The sequence below is a fragment of the Oncorhynchus gorbuscha genome, linkage group LG15 (assembly GCF_021184085.1).
Source record: "Oncorhynchus gorbuscha isolate QuinsamMale2020 ecotype Even-year linkage group LG15, OgorEven_v1.0, whole genome shotgun sequence".
NCBI lineage: Eukaryota > Metazoa > Chordata > Actinopteri > Salmoniformes > Salmonidae > Oncorhynchus > Oncorhynchus gorbuscha.
The window spans coordinates 67,622,999-67,648,312 of record NC_060187.1 but is presented as its reverse complement, the minus strand read 5'-3'; the positions used below and the strand labels follow the sequence as shown (position 1 = coordinate 67,648,312).

The window sequence follows — 25,314 nt, the reverse complement described above, 5'->3', positions numbered from 1 at the left end:
TGCAAGAAAGATATTTCACTCTACTTGTGCATGTGACATTGAAACTTAATCCATCTCTCAATGCTCACTCCTCATGAACTCCACAACCCTACAGAATCTGTTCTGTATTAGTTCTTTTAGCAGGTCACATTCCGATTGGAATCTCTTTCTAAAGTGAGCCTGGGTCATGAAGGGAAGCACACACTCACCTCATTATTATAACATGTATCCCAAACAGTATCAGATTGAGAGGAGAAAAATACAGAAAATAAACAGCATTGAAGTTGTTTTTTTATCTGGTTCATTCCAGGACAATGGAAACAAAGCTTGAGTCGACATGTCAATCACTCTTTTCTAATACAGAACACAATTCAGCACTAATATGACAGAGAGAGAGAGGTCATATGATTCTGGGAAACTCAGGGTTGAACAGCAGAAAGGCACTTCTGAGAACACAATACAGACAATATCTAGAGAGAGATTCAGAGAATACTCAAGGGCCCATCGACTGTCGCACTCACAACTCGGCTGCTTTCCAACAAAGTGTTGCATCTGGTCTAGTTTGTAAGGTGTACAGTGATAGTTAAGAGGTCTTAGTAAACTACATCTCTATAAACTTGACCTTTATTTAAGGTCCGAGTTAATAGTGTACTATAAAAGTAGAGAGTGGTATGCAGTCTAAACGCTGTTTACCCACTTTTTGATTTATTTACGCACCTGTCGCAGAAAAAGACATTGGAAACATGGAGAGCATTACTTTATTCACAGCGAAAGTCTCTCAGCGTTACCAACGTACTGTTTTACCACTACATCACTGGTAGAGAGGGGTGAGGTCAATGTTACATGGTATCCTCTTCCTCATCGTCACTGTAGAGCTCAAAGTCTTCATCCAGTGCAGGGTCTGTCTCCTCCTCCCCCTCTGTCTCACCCCCCAGTTCCACCAGGAGCTGCTCCATGTGCTCCAGTATGGGTCAGTCGTCACAGCGCAACTTCACGTATAGCTGGAGAGAGAGAGAGAGACCGTTTGTTACATACATGCACATTTCCACCACGACTTATTGTTAAAAATGCCTCTTTCCTAGTGTATTGGAAGAACAAGGAAAGCAGATAGGATTGTTCTCTGCTCTCTCTCGCATACACAGTATTGCTGTTGTTATCTCAGTGAAATGTGCTGTGAAGCAGGACCATTACAAAAGCCTATTGTAGAGGGGACCAGTAGATTTCCTGGTGTATAAAACTCTCTGCCTGAGTGGAAGCACTGGACTGATAACAGAACGGAACCCACCACACACACACTGATTCATTCCTTTTGCTCGAAACGACTTCTCCTCTAGTGAAGGAGATAAGCAGGTCTGAGAATCTGGGCTGAACTGCATTATTCTGTCTCATCCAAGCACGCACGCACATGCACACAAAGTACAAACAGCAGCAGGAACAGATCACCTTCACACTTACAGTGTAACCCTGCCAAAATAGTTTGTGTGTGCGTACGTGCATGCGTTTGTGTCACCCCAGGAACAGTCTCCAAGCAGACGCTTGGCCCCTTAGGAGCTCATTTGGAGACAGTTGATGTCCTTCATTTTCAAGCTGATCAATTGAGTAGCATGGCATATCAATAAAATGTACTTATTCAACATAAGCTGTGACGTTTATGGAATGCTCATTTATAAAGAGGAACGCATCTGCCAGGATAGTATCGTTAGTTAAATAAACAGTGTTATACATTAGAGAAGAGTGCTGAGCTCAGCAAAGCCACACAATCAATTAAACACATTTCTCATTTAGAGTAATGCAAGTTTCTCTCCCTTCTTTCACAGGTTGGCTGCTCTGTGTATGTGAGAGTGTGTTTGTGTCTCCCTCTTTCACAGGTTGGCTGCTCTGTGTGGTGTGTATGTGTTTGTGTCTCTCTCTTTCACTGGTCAGCTGGTCTGTGTATGTGCATCACGGGTCAGCAGGTTCTCTGGTCTAATCCAAGAAGCTTTCCCTCAAAGCCTGGAGTCTGAGGCACATCTGGCCACTGCTACACGTACACACACCCAATGACACGTCTTTCTTAAGCCGTTGTGACAGGGGGTGAGGGTGTTGACCTATGAAGAGAGAGGAGGGAAATGAACCCTTTAATTATCTCACCCTCTCGCTCTCCTTCCTCTATCTCTCCCCACGCTCCAGATCCCTCTCGCTCTCCTTCCTCTTTCTCTCCCCACGCTCCGGATCCCTCTCGCTCTCCTTCCTCTTTCTCTCCCCACGCTCCAGATCCCTATCGCTCTCCTTCCTCTTTCTCTCCCCAAGCTCCAGATCCCTATCGCTCTCCTTCCTCTTTCTCTCCCCACGCTCCAGATCCCTCTCGCTCTCCTTCCTCTTTCTCTCCCCACGCTCCGGATCCCTCTCGCTCTCCTTCCTCTTTCTCTCCCCACGCTCCAGATCCCTATCGCTCTCCTTCCTCTTTCTCTCCCCATGCTCCAGATCCCTATCGCTCTCCTTCCTCTTTCTCTCCCCACGCTCCAGATCCCTATCGCTCTCCTTCCTCTTTCTCTCCCCACGCTCCAGATCCCTCTCGCTCTCCTTCCTCTTTCTCTCCCCACGCTCCAGATCCCTCTCGCTCTCCTTCCTCTTTCTCTCCCCACGCTCCAGATCCCTCTCGCTCTCCTTCCTCTTTCTCTCCCCACGCTCCAGATCCCTATCGCTCTCCTTCCTCTTTCTCTCCCCACGCTCCAGATCCCTATCGCTCTCCTTCCTCTTTCTCTCCCCACGCTCCAGATCCCTCTCGCTCTCCTTCCTCTTTCTCTCCCCACGCTCCAGATCCCTCTCGCTCTCCTTCCTCTTTCTCTCCCCACGCTCCAGATCCCTCTCGCTCTCCTTCCTCTTTCTCTCCCCACGCTCCAGATCCCTCTCGCTCTCCTTCCTCTTTCTCTCCCCACACTCCAGATCCCTATCGCTCTCCTTCCTCTTTCTCTCCCCATGCTCCAGATCCCTATCGCTCTCCTTCCTCTTTCTCTCCCCATGCTCCAGATCCCTATCGCTCTCCTTCCTCTTTCTCTCCCCACGCTCCAGATCCCTCTCGCTCTCCTTCCTCTTTCTCTCCCCACGCTCCAGATCCCTCTCGCTCTCCTTCCTCTTTCTCTCCCCACGCTCCAGATCCCTCTCGCTCTCCTTCCTCTTTCTCTCCCCACGCTCCAGATCCCTCTCGCTCTCCTTCCTCTTTCTCTCCCCACGCTCCAGATCCCTCTCGCTCTCCTTCCTCTTTCTCTCCCCACACTCCAGATCCCTCTCGCTCTCCTTCCTCTTTCTCTCCCCACACTCCAGATCCCTCTCGCTCTCCTTCCTCTTTCTCTCCCCATGCTCCAGATCCCTTCCACTATCGTTCCGCTTTCTCTCCCCACGCTCCAGACCCCTCTCGCTCTCCTTCCTCTTTCTCTCCCTAAGGTCCAGATCCCTATCACTTTCCTTGAGGTTCAGGGGGATTAAGTGTACATACAATAAATGGCACACATCTCATAAAAAGAGCAGCAGAAATTGTTTAAGTGAGAGCCGATGTGCCCTTGACGCAAAATGAATGATAGACTTTCTTTCTTTCTTTGGGTGAATCTAATAGAGATCAAGGACTTTCTCCTCGCCTCCCTCTAAATCACAATCCCCCTCTCCTATCTCAGTTCCTCTCAAACTTCCTACAAATCTCTCCTGCTGTGTCTCCACTCCCTCCATCCTTCACCCGCTCTCTTTTCCTCCTGACCCACACTACTTTCTTCATCCCTCTTTCTTCACCTTCTCCATCTTTCTCAACCCGCCTTCTCTCTCTGCTCCACAAGTGACCTTCCTGTCTGTGTGACAGATCACTGCTCAAACTCCAACCTAGAAACACACACCCACACACACACTCTCAGGAGATGAGGAGAGCAGGGTAGGGAATGATGTGAGAGGTGGAGTGTAGGGGAGTAGAGGGCTGAGGGATGGTGTGGTATGGTTAACAGCAGAGGAGGTGAAATCAATAGTAAAAACATCAGAGAGAGGCAGCCTTGTGTGTGTGGAGTAAAAGAGTATGTGTGTGTGTGTGTGTGTGTGTGTGTGTGTGTGTGTGTGTGTGTGTGTGTGTGTGTGTGTGTGTGTGTGTGTGTGTGTGTGTGTGTGTGTGTGTGTGTGTGTGTGTGTGTGTGTGTGTGTGTGTGTGTGTGTGTGTGAATATATAAATGAGTGTGTGTGGGAAGGAGCAAGTGGAGGTCAAGCGTTTTACTCTTTGATGAGCTAGAGGCGATCCCTTAGGGTATGGATGGCTTGGAGGGTGTGTGTGTGATGTAATTTTAATGCTGTGGCTGAAAAGCGTGAGTGAACTCCAGGAGTGAAGTGTTAATAGTGTGTGTGTCAGGGTTTTTGTTAGGAAAATGTGGCGCCGGACATTTAACCGGCAGCATTTTAATTTAACGGACATTTGAGAGATTTACCAGACCTATATGCATTGGGTGCGCAACCTGATTAGGGCGTCAACCCACGGTGCTCAGAATGACAGAACTCACATTTAGATAATGGTTACTCAGAACATGCAAGTCAAGGATGCAACGGTGTGCGTCCTTATCTAATTCCGAAGAGCAATTTGAAGATGTTAGAATAACTGCCACATATACAGTGCCTTGCGAAAGTATTCGGCCCCCTTGAAATTTGTAACCTTTTGCCACATTTCAGGCTTCAAACATAAAGATATAAAACTGTATTTTTTTGTGAAGAAACAACAACAAGTGGGACACAATCATGAAGTGGAACGACATTTATTGGATATTTCAAACTTTTTTAACAAATCAAAAACTGAAAAATTGGGCGTGCAAAATTATTCAGCCCCCTTAAGTTAATACTTTGTAGCGACACCTTTTGCTGTGATTACAGCTGTAAGTCGCTTGGGGTATGTCTCTATCAGTTTTGCACATCGAGAGACTGAAATTTTTTCCCATTCGTCCTTGCAAAACAGCTCGAGCTCAGTGAGGTTGGATGGAGAGCATTTGTGAACAGCAGTTTTCAGTTCTTTCCACAGATTCTCGATTGGATTCAGGTCTGGACTTTGACTTGGCCATTCTAACACCTGGATATGTTTATTTTTGAACCATTCCATTGTAGATTTTGCTTTATGTTTTGGATCATTGTCTTGTTGGAAGACAAATCTCCGTCCCAGTCTCAGGTCTTTTGCAGACTTTTCTTCTAGAATGGTCCTGTATTTGGCTCCATCCATCTTCCCATCTTCCCTGTCCCTGCTGAAGAAAAGCAGGCCCAAACCATGATGCTGCCACCACCATGTTTGACAGTGGGATGGTGTGTTCAGGGTGATGAGCTGTGTTGCTTTTACGCCAAACATAACTTTTTGCATTGTTGCCAAAAAGTTCAATTTTGGTTTCATCTGACCAGAGCACCTTCTTCCACATGTTTGGTGTGTCTCCCAGGTGGCTTGTGGCAAACTTTAAACAGCACTTTGTATGGATATCTTTAAGAAATGGCTTTCTTCTTGCCACTCTTCCATAAAGGCCAGATTTGTGCAATATACGACTGATTGTTGTCCTATGGACAGAGTCTCCCACCTCAGCTGTAGATCTCTGCAGTTCATCCAGAGTGATCATGGGCCTCTTGGCTGCATCTCTGATCAGTCTTCTCCTTGTATGAGCTGAAAGTTTAGAGGGACGGCCAGGTCTTGGTAGATTTGCAGTGGTCTGATACTCCTTCCATTTCAATATTATCGCTTGCACAGTGCTCCTTGGGATGTTTAAAGCTTGGGAAATATTTTTGTATCCAAATCCGGCTTTAAAATTCTTCACAACAGTATCTCGGACCTGCCTGGTGTGTTCCTTGTTCTTCATGATGCTCTCCACACTTTTAACGGACCTCTGAGACTATCACAGTGCAGGTGCATTTATACGGAGACTTGATTACACACAGGTGGATTGTATTTATCATCATTAGTCATTTAGGTCAACATTGGATCATTCAGAAATCCTCACTGAACTTCTGGAGAGAGTTTGCTGCACTGAAAGTAAAGGGGCTGAATAATTTTGCACGCCCAATTTTTCAGCTTTTGATTTGTTAAAAAAGTTTGAAATATCCAATAAATGTCATTCCACTTCATGATTGTGTCCCACTTGTTGTTGATTCTTCACAAAAAAATACAGTTTTATATCTTTACGTTTGAAGCCTGAAATGTGGCAAAAGGTCACAAAGTTCGAGGGGGCCGAATACTTTCGCAAGGCACTGTACCTTTCCTCAGCCAACAAGACGAGTAACAGAAAAATCACTAGCCTATGTCCATCTACTGTCCCCCTTAGTGGAAAAAGTTGACCTATTCTATTAGTCAGCTTGTTGAGAAATAAATAGCCTAATCCAAACAGACTCTGGGACAGTTGTGGGACAATATATCCCAAATTCGTACAACCAGTAGGCCTAGGCTACATCAAAAAAAATATGTATAAGCAATGAGGCTGATGCAACAGATCAGAATGTTGATAAACTATTAATTCTTCACATTATAAGCGCAGCAATGTGCACAAGGCTACTCGCGAATGTATGCTTCATAATGCAATTAGCGGTAGACACTGTTGTAAAACGCACACCGCACATGAGTGGTTTCATGTAACAAGAGATAAAAAATATACATTTGAAATTTAGAAAGAGGGGAGATCTAAAGATGCAACAACTACCGTGGATTGCTAATATGACTATGATTGTGCCTTTGGCTCCTGGTAAATGGAATAAATAATTGCCTCCACGTTTCGACGGTCGGTTTTTACTTTGAAGCGCGGTAAGACATGCCTCATCATATGAGAAGTAAAATGTTCAGGTTCCAAACAATTAAGTATGTTTTTAAAATGCATACTGCTTCCAGCACATTGTAAAGTGATGTGTGACACGCTGAAGCCTGCCTAAAGTTGCCTACATGCACTTGAATGGCGAATAGAAAACTCGCTTCAATTAGGCCTACCAGTTGACAAATAAAAATAGTAGTCCTAGCTCTTTTTAAATTGTGGATTTAGAATAGTTTTAGAATGATTGGGCTTATAAAAGCACCTTTAACTCCAGGAGCAACGAATGACCTGTTTGAGAAGCTGTAGCAGTAGCTCCCGCGCTCTCTAACAGATTTTCCTCTCATAGGTTCTGTGTCTGTATACTGTGAGCATGTGATAAACATAACAACTAACGAAAGTACACGCGCGCCAATTTAATTCCACTAAATTATGCAAATTAACCTATAGACCGTTAAGCATGAGTGGTAAAATGTGTTTAGATCGACTGGTATTTCAAAAAAGCAATATTTTGCCATGGGATTCTTTTTCTTCTCCTGAACAGTTTTATTTAAAAGGCTTAAAAATATATTTTACGCCAAAAGCCGGCTATTGTCAGCTAACAGAAGCCCTGGTGTGTGCACACGTGTGTACGACTCCCCTGGTGAGAGATAAATTGCCAAAGACATGTACTGTTCACACCACTACCTGTGTGTGTGTGTGTGTGTGTGTGTGTGTGTGTGTGTGTGTGTGTGTGTGTGTGTGTGTGTGTGTGTGTGTGTGTGTGTGTGTGTGTGTGTGCGCATGGTGTTCATGCCTGTGTCCTATGACAAACATACAAATTGCATACAGCTATTTGTGGCTTTATAAGGGGCTATGAGTTTACAGCTCCTCTTCTCTCCTCTAAGAGGGGTTGAGGGATGGTTGGAGGGGTGTCAAGGTCAACCATCATCCAACCCCCTTGTAAACTTCCATGAGAGGGAGCCAAAGAGAAACAGGGTCTGTCTCTTTAGAAGTAATGTGGCGAAGCACATTCATCAGAGGGGAAATGAATAATGGAGATATTTCTAACGAACAGAATCAAATGTGCACAGACACATACATGCACAAATGTAATTAAATATGCACACTCACACAAACAGTGCTAACAACATAATTAAGTATGCTAGAAGTGGACTTGTGTCTAAACAAGCCAGTGTGTAGTAGGCCTCATTAACATGTTCAGTGTTTCTGACTAACTTTGAGACTGAACACTTTAATAATTAACACCACGCTCACAAACACTGGTCTGTTACAATGGAAGACTCTCATACACACACTTGTGATGCACGGGTTGAAACTAACCCGCAGTCCCCGTGGTTAAATCCGTGGGGTGGGCAGGTTTATGGTCATGGAATATTGTGTGGATTAAGGGTGGGTGGCAGGCGGGCGGGTTGAATAAAGAGAAAAATCCATAAATGTATAATTATTGTGCAATTCATAGCTATAGGTTACATTGGGGTTTCCCTTTAACTATTTGTATCTGAAGTCAGTGCGTAAGCCTAAGCTTCAGGGCCTAACTGTAAAGGCGTCAAATACACAGCAATTGCCAAATGCTTTTGGGAACACTGGCAGAAACTTTTACGTCGGTCCACTGAGGCAAAAAGGACAATGTCGGAGTATAATTCAATAAGAGAAAAGCTGCAAAATGGAGTTTAAAATAAAGAGAAGGGAGGACCAGAAAAGTAATATATGGGAAAAATGATGTGTGATGGTTGTGAGGAGCTATACAAATGTGACAGTCACAAGACTGTCACATGTCAAGGGACCTGTACTGTTCAGGTGGGTTAAATGGAATAGGAACTGAAATCTGGACATTAACTGTGGGTCTTTAACCTCTCGCATAGTCTTAATATTAACTCCTGCAGAATTAAGCGGTTATTGCAGTAAAATTATACACCAAATGTAAATTGACTTGGAAAGAGCAGTGGATAAATATTATTTATTTATCTTGAGAGAATGAATGCGCGGTTAGGGACCGCCCGTGAAGGTCCTAACTTTATCAGCATCGAAAAAACTGATAGTATTTCAATCACATAAAATATGCATCCAAGCTCAAATTGAATCTTATCAGAAACATGTTTGGTCGTTTTCACAGCTTTGAACTTCCTTAAAACTAGGGATGCAAGGGTACAGTATGTTATCGAACCGTTCGGTACGCCCACTACGGCTCAATACACACACGTGAACCGCTGAATTACGGTATAAATGTCATTTTCTTATCATTTCCTAAACTTGCTTATTGGGCTGCAGACTACACGCACATTGTACATTCAGATCCACCAAACCAGACGCGCAGTTTGTGGCCGTTAGGGGGCTCCTGAGGGCTGACAAACTTTACTCCACAGCAATGTCTCAAAATGTGGCAACCGCAGTGACAGCAACCCCCTCCCCTTAAACAACCAATGGACGATTTGCAATGACAGTAGGAAACCTCCCTAATGGGGCCACATGAAGAGAATGGAAACTAAAAATAATATTCTCTCAGCTCCAACGGCAAGACAGAGAGAAGTAATGCCGTCTTTCAAATCAACTGTGTGGGAACATTTTGGATTCAGCGTTCAATACGATGATGAGGGTAAGAAGACCGTAAAAAAACAAGTACAGTCTGCAAGCATTGCTTTGCCACTGTCGGCTACTCGAGTGGAAACACTTCTAACATGATGTGTCATTTACGTCGCCATCACTCGGCCCTATCCCTAGCTGGTGGAGCTGGAGCAAGGAGCATCCACTCGTTAGCGAAACACAACAATCTCTCGCTGCTGCCTTCCAACAACAATTTGCGACAAATTAAAAAAAACACAAAGAAATAAAGAGTATTCATAGCCAAAGATTTGCAGCCCTATTCGGTGGTTACTGACTCTGGATTTCGTCACCAGATGAAATGTTTTTTACCGCGTTACAATGTCCCCTTCCGCACACATTTCAGCAGCGAAGTAATTCCCAAACTCTATGAAACATCACGGAGAGAAATGGAAAAAGAATTGACACAGACACCCTATCTAGCTCTCGCCACTGATAGTTGGACCTCCAGAGCAACTCAAAGCTACCTCACTGTGACGGTTTACTATGTACTGGAAGCTACCTCACTGTGACGGTTTACTATGTACTGGAAGCTACCCCACTGTGACGGTTTACTATGTACTGGAAGCTACCTCACTGTGACGGTTCACTATGTACTGGAAGCTACCTCACTGTGACGGTTCACTGTGTACTGGAAGCTACCTCACTGTGACGGTTCACTGTGTACTGGAAGCTACCTTACTGTGACGGTTCACTATGTACTGGATTGGGAGATTAAGAGCTACGTGTTGCCAACTCGTCCCCTTTATGAGTCATAAAAGCGCACACTTTTCTTCAAAATCTAGACACCGAAACCATACCCCACAAACTGTGATTACATACCGAACAGTGGGCCCACTGTACTGTTGCATCCCTACTTAAAACTGGTAAAATGTTGGTAATTTGGACATTTTGCACAGAACATCGTTCCCATTTTGGGGGGTTATTTCTGCGCAGAGAAACAGATGAAAGAGAACTTTACCGATGTCAACGAGATTGAACCATTAATTCTATCGATGTATACATGCATCTTTTCTGTTGAGTAAGGGTTTATTTTGTTTTCTAAGTCAACAAGTACATGACAAAAGCTGCATGTATCTAATTAGACAAGTAGAGTAACAAATAGCCTAACAAAATGTCAGAAAGCAGAAACATATGCTCAACTCAAAATAAATCCTGCACCCCCAGTTAAAAAATTGTTCCAGCATCTCTGACTGTACAGGACATTTTATATATTAGCAGTCAGATGCAAGCCTCAGATTTCCACTTTGTCACATAATTTGGCGGTTGCGGATGGCTTATTAGCAATTGCGGAGGGGTTGAACAAACAGCTGACCCGCGCATAACTAACCTTGTGGGGACACACAATTCAGTTCCATTCAAAATCCTATTTCTCTAACCTTAACCCCCAAACTGAACCTTAACCCTAAAAATTAACCCTAGCTCCTAAAAGTAATTCTAACCTTAACCCTAAACCCCTTTTATAATATAATAATAATATAATAATAATATAATAATAATAATATAATATAATATATGCCATTTAGCAGACGCTTTTATCCAAAGCGACTTACAGTCATGTGTGCATACATTCTACGTATGGGTGGTCCCGGGAATTGAACCCACTACCCTGGCGTTACAAGCGCCATGCTCTACCAACTGAGCTACAGTTTACTATTCTTGGACACACACACACACACTTCATAGGGCTCTCCATATAGAGTGTAACAAAATTCTAAATTAAGATAGGGTTAACATTTCAGATTCACTGCCAGCAGTGAAGCTCTGTATCATACATGTGTATTACTGACTGTACAAGCTGACGGTACAATATTGACCAAACAGGCTGACATCAATACATGGCCTCATCAGTGTGTACCTGCTTGACTTTGGACAGGTAAGATCTGGCTGCCTCCTTCAACGCTTCACACTCCTCCCGCTCTTCTCTCTCCTCCCTTGTTCTCTTCTCTCTCCTCCCTTGTTCTCTCCATGTGCAGGTAACACACCCAGCCTGAGAGATACCACACCTGTGAGAGAGAGAGAGAAATTTGTATTTTATTAAGTGAGCTCAGCTGTGACAGGGAAAAACACATTTAACGGTCTAGCCTGCGTGAAATCTGTACCTGGAACTGTGACAAACAGGCTTTACACACGCGCACACACCGGAGGCACTTATTGAAATGCTCACGGCATCCTCATGAGCTGCCACTATGGTAACGAGCTGGGCCTGTGCCGCTTCACTGTGTCTTCGCAAAGTTGTCTCCATGCGTCAATCTGACAGCGCTGTCACACACACACACACACCCCACTTACAGACTAAAGGACAAAACACAGCTACACACATTGCATTCCTTCTCACCTCTCAACTACCTGCTGTATTCTCTCTCCCTCATACCAATACTGTACACACCTACATTAAAACACACCCTACATAGTTTACCCTCTTCCTTCCACCTACAACACACAGCACACTTGTACTTCAGAAACGTGTGTGAGGGTGTGTATCTCATCTGAGGACAAGGATCAGCCACCAACACTTCTTGCACAAGCAGGACATTAACATTCCCCTCATTTACTATTCATTTTACAACAGAAAACATCAGTGACCTCCACCTCTATCAGTAGACCCATTACATGCACGCACGCACGAACTCATGAAGACAAGAGGCTTGAAGGCTGAACATAACTTTATGCCTTTTGAATGATTATACAATTATTAGAAGCATCCTCTTCATGACCTGATCTGCAACTCGTAACTTAAGTTGAGCATAGCGGTTTGAATACACGCACTGACCGGTGTGTGTGTGTGTGTGTGTGTGTGTGTGTGTGTGTGTGTGTGTGTGTGTGTGTGTGTGTGTGTGTGTGTGTGTGTGTGTGTGTGTGTGTGTGTGTGTGTGTGTGTGTGTGTGTGTGTGTGTGTGTGTGTGTCTAGATCTGGGTTGTTACTTCAATCAGAATGTCTTTGCTTCCTCAAAAGAACCTTCATTAGAATAAGTCTCTTTGAAAGTGTTTATGAAATGTGGTCTGTTTTGCTCGTATTTATGGATGTATTAAACTAAGCACACACACACACTTCATGAGCACACACACACCACTCGTCTCAGCAAACGAACGAGCCAGCTAATTAAGAACATCAGAGAATCCACTCAACACCCACACGTTATTCTCTTAATGATAAGTCTACAGTAAGTAGGTGTCAATCAGTCCTCTTGGACGAGACAACAGTCACAGATACCATCTAGTTCTAGAGAGTATTTGTAGTTTTAACAAGGTCCATGTAAAGACGTCTAAGTCAGAATTCTATTGTTGACAAAGTACTACTTTGTACAGCGAGTTACGTGCCACCACCTTGACTAGTGGAAGCTGTTTGGGTCCATTAACAATGCATGAGTTACCGAGGTGGGTGACTTATCAAAAAGAATGGTTAGCACAAATACAGTTTGAGCTGTGGATAGAGGGTTTAGAGTAGGCTGTGTCATCGTCATTTCCAGTTGTGTTATACAGGTTATTCTGATGGTGCGACTGACAAAACATACGCTTTACTGTATATTCATAGGAGTTCAAACTGTGTGTGTGTGTATATATAAAAACAAATATATAATATATATATATATTATGTGTGTGTGCGTGTTTCTGCTTAGAACAGGTGTCTCCTGAATGAGTTCAAAGGTTCAGCAAGTGACTGCTCTCAATCTGTCAGCTGAGGTGTGTAGGAGGAAGGGTGAGAAAGAATGAGCACACTGCAGTGAGATCGACACACACACACACACACACACACACACACACACACACACACACACACACACACACACACACACACACACACACACACACACACACACACACACACACACACACACACACACACACACACACACACCCTGCAAAGAATACCAATATGGCTCTGGAGCAGAGAGAACTGAACAGAGGCTGCAGGTGTGTGTCCAGCTCACTTCACACACAGAAAATAAAACTACCCCAGAATCTTTTCAGTGTCTATTTTCAAATGATAAAGGTAAAAACATGAACAACTTCATAGTTAAGAACACTATAACAGTGGAAGAAAATGTAACTTAAGAACACTAAAGTGGAAGAAAATGTAACTTAAGAACACTATAACAGTGGAAGAAAATGTAACTTAAGAACACTACAACAGTGGAAGAAAATGTAACTTAAGAACACTATAACAGTGGAAGAAAATGTAACTTCAGAACACTGTAACAGTGGAAGAAAATGTAACTTCAGAACACTGTAACAGTGGAAGAAAATGTAACTTCAGAACACTATAACAGTGGAAGAAAATGTAACTTCAGAACACTACAACAGTGGAAGAAAATGTAACTTAAGAACACTACAACAGTGGAAGAAAATGTAACTTAAGAACACTACAACAGTGGAAGAAAATGTAACTTAAGAACACTATAACAGTGGAAGAAAATGTAACTTAAAAACACTATAACAGTGGAAGAAAATGTAACTTAAGAACACTATAACAGTGGAAGAAAATGTAACTTAAGAACACTATAACAGTGGAAGAAAATGTAACTTAAGAACACTACAACAGTGGAAGAAAATGTAACTTAAGAACACTACAACAGTGGAAGAAAATGTAACTTAAGAACACTACAACAGTGGAAGAAAATGTAACTTCAGAACACTATAACAGTGGAAGAAAATGTAACTTAAAAACACTATAACAGTGGAAGAAAATGTAACTTAAGAACACTATAACAGTGGAAGAAAATGTAACTTAAGAACACTATAACAGTGGAAGAAAATGTAACTTAAGAACACTATAACAGTGGAAGAAAATGTAACTTAAGAACACTATAACAGTGGATGAAAATGTAACTTAAGAACACTATAACAGTGGAATAAAATGTAACTTCAGAACACTATAACAGTGGTAGAAAATGTAACTTAATAACACTATAACAGTGGAAGAAAATGTAACTTCAGAACACTATAACAGTGGAAGAAAATGTAACTTCAGAACACTATAACAGTGGAAGAAAATGTAACTTAAGAACACTATAACAGTGGAAGAAAATGTAACTTAAGAACACTATAACAGTGGAAGACAATGTAACATATTCTACAAGAACCAATATCACTCCCTAAAAACAACCCTATGGAACAATCCTTGGATAGCTTTTCAGAATTCACAGATAAAATGGTCCACATTGAAAACTAAAAGGCATAGAAACTGTAAATGACGGTAATAGGAAATAAATGTATTTCCATGACAGAATTAAAAAGCAATTTTGAACTGACCAATGTAGATATTTTCAAATGCATGTAACTTAAAAGTTCATATGACAGGTTAAGTATACAAAACCTTGCAGAGACCATAATCAACGGACAATCTCTTAGAAAAAAGAACAAAAAGAAACTATTGGAACCAAGACTTAAATAACTGATATTGGCACAAGATGGAGGGAATGTTGGAACATAACTAACAGAATAACAGTGCACGAAAATGTACGCTTAACCCAGTATAAACTAAAGAGACAAAATGTATAAATTCTACACCACAACGACAGAGTCACGTCTTAAGTGTAAAACTAATAATGACGCAATAATCCATGCCTTCTGGGAATGGTGAACTCCAAAAGTTATGGGGAGAGTTAGAAAGTTGGCTGTCAGAAGGATTCATGTAAATAAACTTTTTAATCAGTCTGTCTGCATACTGTATTTCAAGACTTGGCATATGAGGGTGCAGTGAGATACCCAATTGGTTGGACAATACTTTTCTCATCAATCATCTTGAAAAAACTTACACATAAAACTGGAAATCAATCAATCCCTCGTTAACACAATGGAAAAGGTCAAATGCTTTATTGTCTAAATGTTTAAAGTATGTAGGCGACGGAGAGAAACAAAATGGTGCAGTAGAGGCCAGAGAAAGTGATGCGGGTGCTGGAGACGGGGGTGTGAGCAGGTGGGCCTGGGCAGGGTTGATGTTGATGTTTGTGTGTGCCTGTATGCTATCATTTGTGTGTGGATGTTTTGTATTGTGTAAAAAATATATATATATAAAAACACACACACACAAAAAAAAAACGGACATCATGACTCACCTGCACCACCTCGTCATCTTCCTCTAGTAGACCCTCCAACACATCTACTGCTGTCAGAGAGCAATCATTAAAAAAACACACAAACCATAATTTCTGTTGTTCATTATACATCAAGCACATCCTGCTCCTAGCCTGAGTGGCTATGTGTGTGAAGGCAGAGCGAGCGAGGTGTTTCCTGTCACACACATCTCGCTCTTTCTGCTGCCCTAATCAATGGATGTGATCAGCGAGTCTGATTAGACTCTCAGAACCCAGTGATCCGTCGACACGGTCGTCAATAGCAACAGGACAGCTTACACAGTCATCAATACACAACGAAGCTAATCTCGTGATTACTATCAATAATCAGTCAATATCGCTCCTTTCCAATACTCCTCGACCTCAACAACCAATACAGAACTGGTCATGGTCAATAGTTCTAGTCTTGATCACCAGTCCACGCCCTCCTGTCCTGATGATTCCAGACTAGTTCACCTTACCCCTCCCCAGTGTTTATGATCTCACGCATCTCTTCAAAGAGTTCACCTGTCCCGTTTTCGTCTTCCCTCTTACACTTTTTATCATCACTTGTGTATGCGAGAGACAAAGGGTGTGTGTGTTCATTAACTGTGGCGCTGATTACCTGCTAAGTGGTATTACGTTTGATTAATTAACACATTCTGATTAGCGGGAAATCAACATGTCATTCCTGATGATCTACAGAGTACATGTTTTGTATTAGAGCGGAGGTTGATCAAACTATTTAGCCGATGTAGTTAAACACTCAACTATCTGTGTTAGTTCCAGACCTCCAAGGAGCCAACCACTGAGTAACAACAGCTTACTAGAAAACAGACATCAACTCACAACAGACAGACATTCCCCTGACAACAACCCATGACGACGACAACAACTCAACTCTAAGACTGGTTGTCATGACACTACCTCTTGTAAGGACAAAATATTATTCCTGTGTGAATTGCTGAGGACTTTTACCTGTTTATATGGTCTTTATATACATGTACCTCTGCATTATTCACTTGAAATACACCGATTGTCATTCACAGTTGCTTTGGTGTTCCTGCATCTCTGTCTCTGAAACAGTGTGTGTGTGTGTGTGTGTGTGTGTGTGTGTGTGTGTGTGTGTGTGTGTGTGTGTGTGTGTGTGTGTGTGTGTGTGTGTGTGTGTGTGTGTGTGTGTGTGTGTGTGTGTGTGTGTGTGTGTGTGTGAGAGAGACAGCTCTCCTGACTATTGTAGTCATTTGTCTTGTCCCTATCCATGCTCTGCACTCTTGTAAAATGGTTCTGTTCAGCAACATTGCCTGCAGATTACTCAACAGCAACAACAAATATACACACGAAACGTGTCGTCCCCTTTGCTTCAGGACCAGTTAGAAACCGCCCTCCTGGGATTAGCTCATTTATAACTCTCTCTCTCTATGTGTCTATGTGTAGCCGTGAGCATGCTTGTGTGTGTTTGTAGTGTCTTTATTAGTGTTTGTTGAGTCAGACTCCCGTACCTTTGTAACCTCCTGTCATATGAGTGAAAAACAAAGTGATTAATTTGACACTTGGAATTTACCTAAAGGTCCAATGTAGCATTTAAAAAAAGAAAAATTAAAGCTTCAATATCAAATAATTTCTGGGTAATAATTAAGTACCTTACTGTGATTATTTTTAACCATTTTAATTGAAAACAAACTGAAATAGCTTCTTAGAAAATAGCACATTTTCAAGCAAGAACTTAGCTAGGGCTGGTCTGAGTGGGGAGGGGGAAACTGAAAACTAGCTGTTATTGGCAGCGAGGTTTGGAACTCTTATTGGTCTATTAACTAATCTAGTTTTGTCACGCAACACAATGCCACAGAGCTTGCAATTGTCATGCTGACTGCAGGAATGCCCACCAGAGCTATTTCCAGATAATTTAATGTTAGTTTCTCTACCATAAGCCACCTCCAATGTCATTTTGGATGTTTTGGCCTGGCTCTACAGTGGGTGTACATGGCTCCCAAGTGGGTGGGCCTATACCCTCCCAGACCCACCCATGGCTGCACCCCTGCACAGTCATGTAAAATCCATAGATGAATGACTGATTTCCTAATTTGAACTGTAACTCAGCAAAATATTTTAAATGATTGAATGTTGCGTTTATATTTTTGTTCAGTATATATACAAACTACATGACCAAAAGTATGTGGACACCTGCTCGTCAAACATCTCATTCCAAAATCATGGGCATTAATATGGAGTTGGTCCCCCCTTTCTTCTGGGAAGGCTTAGCACTAGATGTTGGAACATTGCTACAGAGACTTGCTTCCATTCAACCACAAGAGCATTACTGAGGTTGGGCACTGTTGGTGATTAAGCCTGGATCACAGTCTGAGTTCCAATTCATGTCAATGGTGTTAGATGGGGTTGAGGTCAGGGCTCTGTGCAGGCCAGTCAAGTTCTTCCACACCTATCTCGACAAACCATTTCTGTATGGACCTTGCTTTCTGCACAGGGGCATTGTCATGCTGAAGAGAAATTTGGAAGCACAGAATCGTCTAGAATGTCATTGTATGCTGTAGAATTAACATTTCCCTTCAATGGAACCAAGGGGCCTAGAGCTGAACTTGTTGGAAAGGTGGCATCCTATGACGGTGCCACGTTGAAAGTCACTGAGCTCTTCGGTAAGGCGATTGATTGTACTGCCAATGTATGTCGATGGAAATTGCATGCCTGTGTGCTCGATTTTATACACCTGTCAGCAACGTGTGTAGCTGATATAGCCAAATCCACTAATTGGAAGGTCTCCACATACTTTTGTATATATAGTGTATTTTTGGAATGTTCGTTCAAATCACCACTGAGTTTTTATTTCAGCTGTTCAGAAATATCATATTGGTTTACGGTTCAGAAGAGGGTGAGTAAAGCATAGAGTAAAAAGAAAAACTTGAATGTGTAAAATAACACGTGCAGAACATAGTTATGAGAAAGAAGTTTACAGAGGGGTAGAACAGGGGTGAGAAATCCGTATTCATAGCCAATTATATTTGACCCTGGTTGTAACCACAGTCTTTTTTTCCCTTGTTCCCTCTCTGCTGTACTTGGGTCAAATGCTTCTTGTCCGCTTTTTAACAACGGATTCCCTATTCGATTCTGATGTGTGTGTTGTTGTTGAATGAAAACTGCAATGTTAATGACTTGCCTCTGGGTTTTTACCACTGCTGTGTAGAAACTTTTAACAATAGAAGACTAAAATAGTCTGTTATTCTAGCTCTGAGTTATCTTGTCAGGCATCTCCTGTTCTCCAGTTATCTGCTGCTTCCATATTGTTGTTATCGTGGTGAATGTTTCCAAGCTCACAGCCATCTTCATCCTCATCTCCTCCTCCTCAATTGTGTCTGATTCCTCAATAGATGCACTGAGTCTGTAGTGTGTGTGTGTGTGCGGCTTGCTGACACATGCAGGAGGATGAAGACAAACAATGTGTCAGACACAAACACCTCTCCACCCCTCTCCCTCCAGATCATTTCTAAAGCCCTCTATCCTCTTATCTCCGTTCCTCCCTCCATTTACCTCGCTCTCTGGGTAAAGACCGCTCCTCTATTATTGAAGATGATCTCTGGCAAAGATAAAGAATACAGAGCACTGGCCTTGTCAAAGAGGAAACTCATCCTACACACATATATTCCTATCTCGTACTCTTCTGCCTCTATGAGGAGTTTGGCCGTGGTGATGCGGGATTCATATGGTGGGAAGTCACTCTGGAAAGGGAACACCAATTAGACACACACACTCACTCACAGAATCTCTCTCACACAGACACACACAACGTCACACACAGACAGAGCGATAAGTTGGCCCTCTGACTTGGCTTTTATGCTCCGGGTTGTCTGACTCACCTGTGTGTGTATGTGTGTGTGTGTGGGGGGGTTAGTCTCTCACCTGTGTGTGTATGTGTGGGGGGGGGTTAGTCTCTCACCTGTGTGTGTTCCTCCTCTATGTCCTCTCTGCTGGGTGGAGCGTCACTCTGTTTCAGGGTAGGTAGCCACGCATCCACACTCCTCATCAGGTACTCCCTCCCCTCCTACACACACAGAAAATCAGACATCTGCTCCCCTGAACTGTCAAATAAAACTCCATCAGGTTAGACCCACAGTGCCATCTGGTGGCTGGAGGAGATATCAAAAGTAACCTTGAGAAAATCTGCAGTATTCCAAAACTCGTCCCCTCTTTGAAATATTAAGAGTCATTTAGGAGTAAATACCTAGCTAGCTGTTATTGTTGCTCCCTAAAGATTAAGGTTTGCCGAAGAATTGGAGGCCTGTCTCATTGCAGTGCTAGGACTAGCAGATTATCATAAAATTATATGGCAATTGCAAATGCTCTGATTGTTCAGTTATAGACCATTTTTCTCTCTCCCCTTATCACTTTCTTTTGCTCTCTCTCCCCCCACCTTTCCTCCTCCTCTCTTTGTCAGATGTGATCCCTGTGCCCAAATGTATCTGCTTCATAACTAATTCTGCATTAATATCTGTCATAAACTGATTCATGTGTGTGTGTCTAGCTCAGCAGATTAATGGCATATGATTCCATTTTCTCACATTAATTAATCTGATTTGATTAATCTGATAATCTGATCGCTGCTTTAATAAGATGATAACTTAGCGTGAGACATACCACCCTCTGATTTATAGCCATACAGTGTGTGTGTGTGTGTGTGTGTGTGTGTGTGTGTGTGTGTGTGTGTGTGTGTGGACCTGGTTCTTCTCTGTACTGAACAGGTAGCTGGCCATCAGCTGTAGAGCCTCTGGGTTGTCAGGGTGATAGGTCAACACTCTCTCTATGGCCTCTCGACACTGATCTCCTGCCCTATCTTCCATACTACACAAACACAAACACACACACACAAATCTGTAAATTCAATACACAACAGGCCTTTCAGGTAACAAAAATGTATATATGACTTTTGTGTTACCAGAGGTCAGTGAAGTAGATCTCTGCCACAGAACAGTAGGCCACACACACATCTCTGGCTGTCAGGATCTCTGACCCCGAGTCCTGGAGTGGGAAGGCTGCTGCCTCAGCTCCTGCTCCTGCCTGCGGTGACGGTTGGGGTAGAAGTTTTCAGCATCTCTGGCTGCCAGTTTGTAACCGTTAGTTTATGATAGTCAGTTTGTGACAGTCAGTAGACGTGTTCAGACTGAAGCAACAGCTCCTCCTTGTGTTCTGTGTTAGACATGCATTCAACAAGATCCATAATACGTGTGTGTGTGTGCTCACTGTGGCTTGTGCATGTTTCTCCAGCATACACCGTAGTATCTGTATTCCTTTGAGGTAGTATTGCACAGCCTCCTGGCCTGTGTGTATCTGCCCTAGAGACATGTATTTACTATGACCTTCATCAGGACTCAACTGCACCGCATGCCGAAACACTTAGAGCTGGAGTTAATAGTAATAATAATAATATATGCCATTTAGCAGACGCTTTTATCCAAAGCGACTTACAGTCATGTGTGCATACATTCTACGTATGGGTGGTCCCGGGGATCGAACCCACTACCCTGGCGTTACAAGCGCCATGCTCTACCAAGGAACACACCCACACGCATGTGCATTTGCACAACACACACAGAGATGCAATCAAACCATACACACACACAGAAGGATATTTCCTTAGCCCTCTCTGTGTTTCCCAGTTCATAGTGGATGTGTCCTAGCAGATCAAGGGTAAGGAGGTTGTAAGGTTCGCTGTCAGAACCTCCCCGCCATCTCAAACTCCAAACTGTCCATACCCTCCTCAGTCTTAAACACAACACAGGACAGTGTGACGTGTGTGGCAAACTCTAAACTTCCCACACACTCCTGACTCCATCTGAAACAGGAGAAAGAGAGAGTAGGTCTGGAGTGTGTGTGTGTGTGTTTGATTTATTTTACCTTTATTTAACCAGGCAAGTCAGTTAAGAACATATTCTTATTTTCAATGACGGCCTGGGAACTGCCTTGTCAGCTCGGGGGTTTGAACTCGCAACCTTCCGGTTACTAGTCCAACACTCTAACCACTAGGCTACGCTGCTGCCCCAGTGTGTGTGTGTTCTACCTTCCCCAATAGTTGTTATACAGTATATATACAGCAGTTTTTTTCTTGGCTTTCCCCTGCATCTTCAGCTTCATTCAATCTTGAGGTGACAGACCTGCCAGTCCAGAGCCTGTTGCAACACAGTCCCTATTGTCAACAATAGCCTACACAAGTCTGCCTACAGTTACTGTAGCTAGCAAGCAAGTTAGATTGCTAGGTTGTTCTTTCCAGAGCGGACAAGCGAGCTACAGTGCCTTCAGAAAGTATTTAAACCCCTCGACATTATCCACATATTGTTGTGTTACAGCCGGAATAGAAAATGGATTAAATTGCATTTTTTTGTCATTGGCCTACACACAATACCCCCATAATGTTAAAATGGAATGATGTTTTTGAAAATATAAAATGAAAAGCTGAAAAGTCTTGAGTCAATAAGGATTCAACCCCTTTGTTATGACAGGCCTAAAGTTCAGGAGTAAAAATGTCCTTAACAAGTCAAATAAAAAGTTGCATGGACTCACTCTGTAACCAATAATAGTGTTTAACATGATTTTTGAATGACTACTTCATCCCTGTGACAAACACATACAATTATCTGTAAGGTCATTTAGTAGAGCAGTGAAAATCAAACACAGATTCAACCACAAAGACTAGGGAGGTTTTCCAATGCCTCGCAAAGAAGGGCACATATTGGTAGAAGGGTAAAACAAAAAGCAGACATTGAATATCCCTTTGAGCATGGTGAAGTTATTAAATACACTTTGGATGGTGTAACGATACAGGCGTCCTTCCTAACTCAGTTGCTCTAGAGGAAGGAAACCGCCCAGGGATTTCACATTGAGGCCAATCGAGGCTTTAAAACGGTTTTACTAGGTTTAATAGTGGTGGCTGCATCATGTTATGGGTATGCTTGTAGTTAAGGACTGGGGAGTTTTTCAGGATAAAAAAATAAACAAAGGAGCTAAGCACAGACAAAGTCCTAGAGGAAAACCTGGTTCAGAATGCTATCCACCAGACACCCGGAGATGAATTCACCTTTCAGCAGGACAATAACCCAATACATAAGGACTTATCTACACTGGGGTTGCTTACCAAGAAGACAGTGGCCAAGTTACAGTTTTGACATAAATCTACTTGAAAATCTATGGCAAGACCTGCAAATGGCTGTCTAGCAAAGATGAATAACCATTTTGGCAGAACATTAATATTTTTCTAAAGAATAATGGGCACATGTTGCACAATCCAGGTGTGGAAAGCGCTTAGAGACTTACCCAGAAAGACTCACAGCTGTAATCACTGACAAATGTTTTCACTTTGTCAATATGGGGTAACTCTGGGTAGTAAGTTGGTGGTCTGTTGACATCCCTCTAGTGGTGTGGGGGCTGTGCTTTGGCAAAGTCGGTGGGGTTATATCCTGCCTGGTTGGCCTTGTCTGGTGATATCGTCGGAAGGAGCCACAGTGTCCCCTGACCCCCCTTGGTCTCAGCTTCCATTATCTATGCTGCAATAGTCTGTGCGCCGGGGGCTAGGGTCAGTCTGTTATATCTGGTGTCATTCTCCCGTCTTATCTGGTGTCCTGTGTTAATTTAAGTATGCTCCCTCGAATTCTCTCTCTCAAGTGCTCCCTCGAATTCTCTCTCTCGAATTCTCTCTCTCAAGAATTCTCTCTCGAATTCTCTCTCAGGACTACCTGGCCTGATGACTCCTGGCTGTCCCCAGTCCACATGGTCGTGCTGCTGCTCCAGTTTCAACTGTTCTGCCTCTGGCTATGGAACCCTGATCTGTTCACCGGACGTGCGACGGTACCTTGTACCAGACCTGCTGTTTTCGACTCTCTCTACCACACCTGCTGTCTCAACCCCTGAATGTCAGCTACGAAAAGCCAACTGACATTTATTCCATTAGTCTACAACCACTGTAATTATTATTCACTGGCCAAGTACTCTAATCTCCACCCGGCACAGCCAGAAGAGGACTGGCCACCCCTCAGAGCCTGGTTCCTCTCGGGGTTCTTCCTAGGTTCCTGTCTTTCTAGGGAGTTCATTTATTCCATTAGTCTACAACCACTGTAATTATTATTCACTGGCCAAGTACTCTAATCTCCACCTGGCACAGCCAGAAGAGGACTGGCTACCCCTCAGAGCCTGGTTCCTCTCTCTGGGTTCTTCCTAGGTTCCTGTCTTTCTAGGGAGTTATTCCAAGCCACCGTGCTTCTACATCTGAAATTGTTTGCTGTTTGGGGTTTTAGTATAAACACTTAAGAGACATCTGCTGATGTAAACTGGGCTTTAAGACAACAAAATATGAAATACGTCAACCGGTATGAATACTTTCTGAAGGCACTGTAGCTATCACACAAGGACAACAACACAAGTTGTCCTTTATAGCAATCTAGCTAACGCGTTAGCCACGTCTCATACCCCCGTTAGAGCACGGATCGTTCCTCTTGGCTTTGCTCTTCTTTTTGCCATTGGGTTTGCCTCCCATTACAACAAGAACGATTTGTAATCAACTTCTATCATTTATGTTAGAATCACTGTAAAAATATGGGGATAAATGAGTCCACCCATAGGATATAAGTGTACATACTCAGTACTGTTAACCCAGCGGCTACGGAGCATGATAGTGGACAAACAGTTCCAGTCCCAATGAATGACAGTAAGAAGTCACTGTTTGAGAACACCAAAGGCAATCGATTTGATGTTGCGTTTTCTTGTGTATTATTTGTTATATACAACCTTAATTAGTTGAGTCTTTGATCAAAATATTTGATGTTATGTCTCCTTGTGCCTCATTTATTATATAAAACCTGAATTAGTTGTCTTCGATCAACTGCCATTGATAAAGTATTGAACCAAACGTCACTGAGATAATGTACAGAAAATAGGCGGGAAAGATATGACGTAAGATAATTGACAGTCTGAACTCACCAATGGGCTGCCAAGCCTGAGCCCATACCTCAAGAACATTCTGGATTTGGACCAATCCACAGCTACGAGCGTTTTCGTCACTCAATACACTATTCCAAACAGCTGTTGTAAATAGACGAATGACATACTGCTAGCTAGTCTTTGATACCGGCAACAAGCATATATTTTTTCAAGATTTTACTACTTTCGTTATCCATTACAGGTGTTTGCCTCCTAGCAATTGACTAAACGAAAGTTACCGGCAGGCAGACCTGAATTTAAACGGCCACCGCCTCAGCGCTCCTTGGAACATCAAAACGTGATGCATTTAACGTTAGCTAGCTAACGTAACAAATTGGTACTAACGAGTTAACGTTAGCAGGCTACTAGTAGCAAGGTAACGTTACGACTTGGACCGAGGGGAATTGAGCAGTTAGCTAACAGTCTAGCTCCCTAACTTATTGTTATCAATCTGGACAGCTGACCAGACCGCTAACTAGTTTACACCCGCTGCTTTGCTGGAGAAGTCGGCCCACGCAAAGATAGTTGGGCAGTCGCGTCCACTTAACATTAGCTAGGTAGCTAACTAACGTTGATGCGCCTATCTCCCGCCTGCCCGCTGGTCAGACCGGGGAGATTGCCTTGTCACGGAGTTTCGTTGTGGCCGATGCCACCGGCCCGGTTTGCCGAGGGAAGAAAAGCACCAGTTCCTGGAAAGTCGAAGGGTAAACCACAACGCTAGCTAAGGTTAGCTATCCTACTCCAACCCGAACGGGACCGTGGCTGTGTATGTAGTGACAGCTCTGTATATGATTGTAGTTAGCTAGCCAGCTAACCCTTTGCCAGGGCTGTTGGAGGAGCGATGGGGGAGTTAAATAAAGAAGTTGTGGATCTAGTTTGGAAAAGACCAGGCAGCAACGGGGTGTCTGCTTCACTCTTCCGGAGATGGACCCAAG

The 25,314-nt window shown here is 43.1% G+C and overlaps 2 protein-coding genes across 12 annotated transcripts in view; one reads left to right on the top strand and one right to left on the bottom strand.

The window, feature by feature from the left end:
• Positions 1-719: 719 nt before the first annotated feature.
• LOC123997849 (probable assembly chaperone of rpl4) lies at positions 720-25,125 on the bottom strand. 11 transcript variants are annotated; one of them, XR_006832187.1, is made up of 7 exons: positions 20,654-21,377; positions 20,349-20,470; positions 20,131-20,254; positions 19,353-19,457; positions 15,407-15,456; positions 11,206-11,353; positions 720-980 (listed from the first exon to the last, which is right to left on the bottom strand). XR_006832187.1 is itself a non-coding variant. In XM_046302459.1 (6 exons), the coding sequence occupies exons 1-5, from the start codon at positions 20,753-20,755 to the stop codon at positions 11,252-11,254; spliced, it is 555 nt and encodes a 184-aa protein (XP_046158415.1). In that variant the 5' UTR covers positions 20,756-21,377; the 3' UTR covers positions 720-980; positions 11,206-11,251. The 11 variants fall into 11 exon arrangements, 5 of the variants coding, with proteins under 5 accessions (XP_046158415.1, XP_046158413.1, XP_046158412.1 ...); XR_006832188.1 differs by having other exon boundaries at positions 15,407-15,453; XR_006832191.1 differs by lacking the exon at positions 20,131-20,254.
• LOC123997848 (ubiquitin carboxyl-terminal hydrolase MINDY-3-like) overlaps positions 24,449-25,314 on the top strand; it is a 50,877-nt gene continuing 50,011 nt past the window's right edge. The window contains exon 1 of the mRNA XM_046302453.1: positions 24,449-25,314. Coding sequence (XP_046158409.1) covers positions 25,221-25,314 — 94 coding nt within the window. The 5' untranslated portion in view covers positions 24,449-25,220.

What these genes read in the sequence shown, in the direction of transcription:
- LOC123997849 (XM_046302457.1), bottom strand. Translation starts at nt 20,755, where the DNA reads ATGTCTCTAGGGCAGATACACACAGGCCAGGAGGCTGTGCAATACTAC. An exon ending in AGAAACATGCACAAGCCACA is followed by an intron (nt 20,471 to 20,653) that starts GTGAGCACACAC and finishes CCGTCACCGCAG; the next exon opens with GCAGGAGCAGGAGCTGAGGC. An exon ending in TAGAGGAGGAACACACACAG is followed by an intron (nt 19,135 to 19,352) that starts GTGAGAGACTAA and finishes TTCCCTTTCCAG; the next exon opens with AGTGACTTCCCACCATATGA.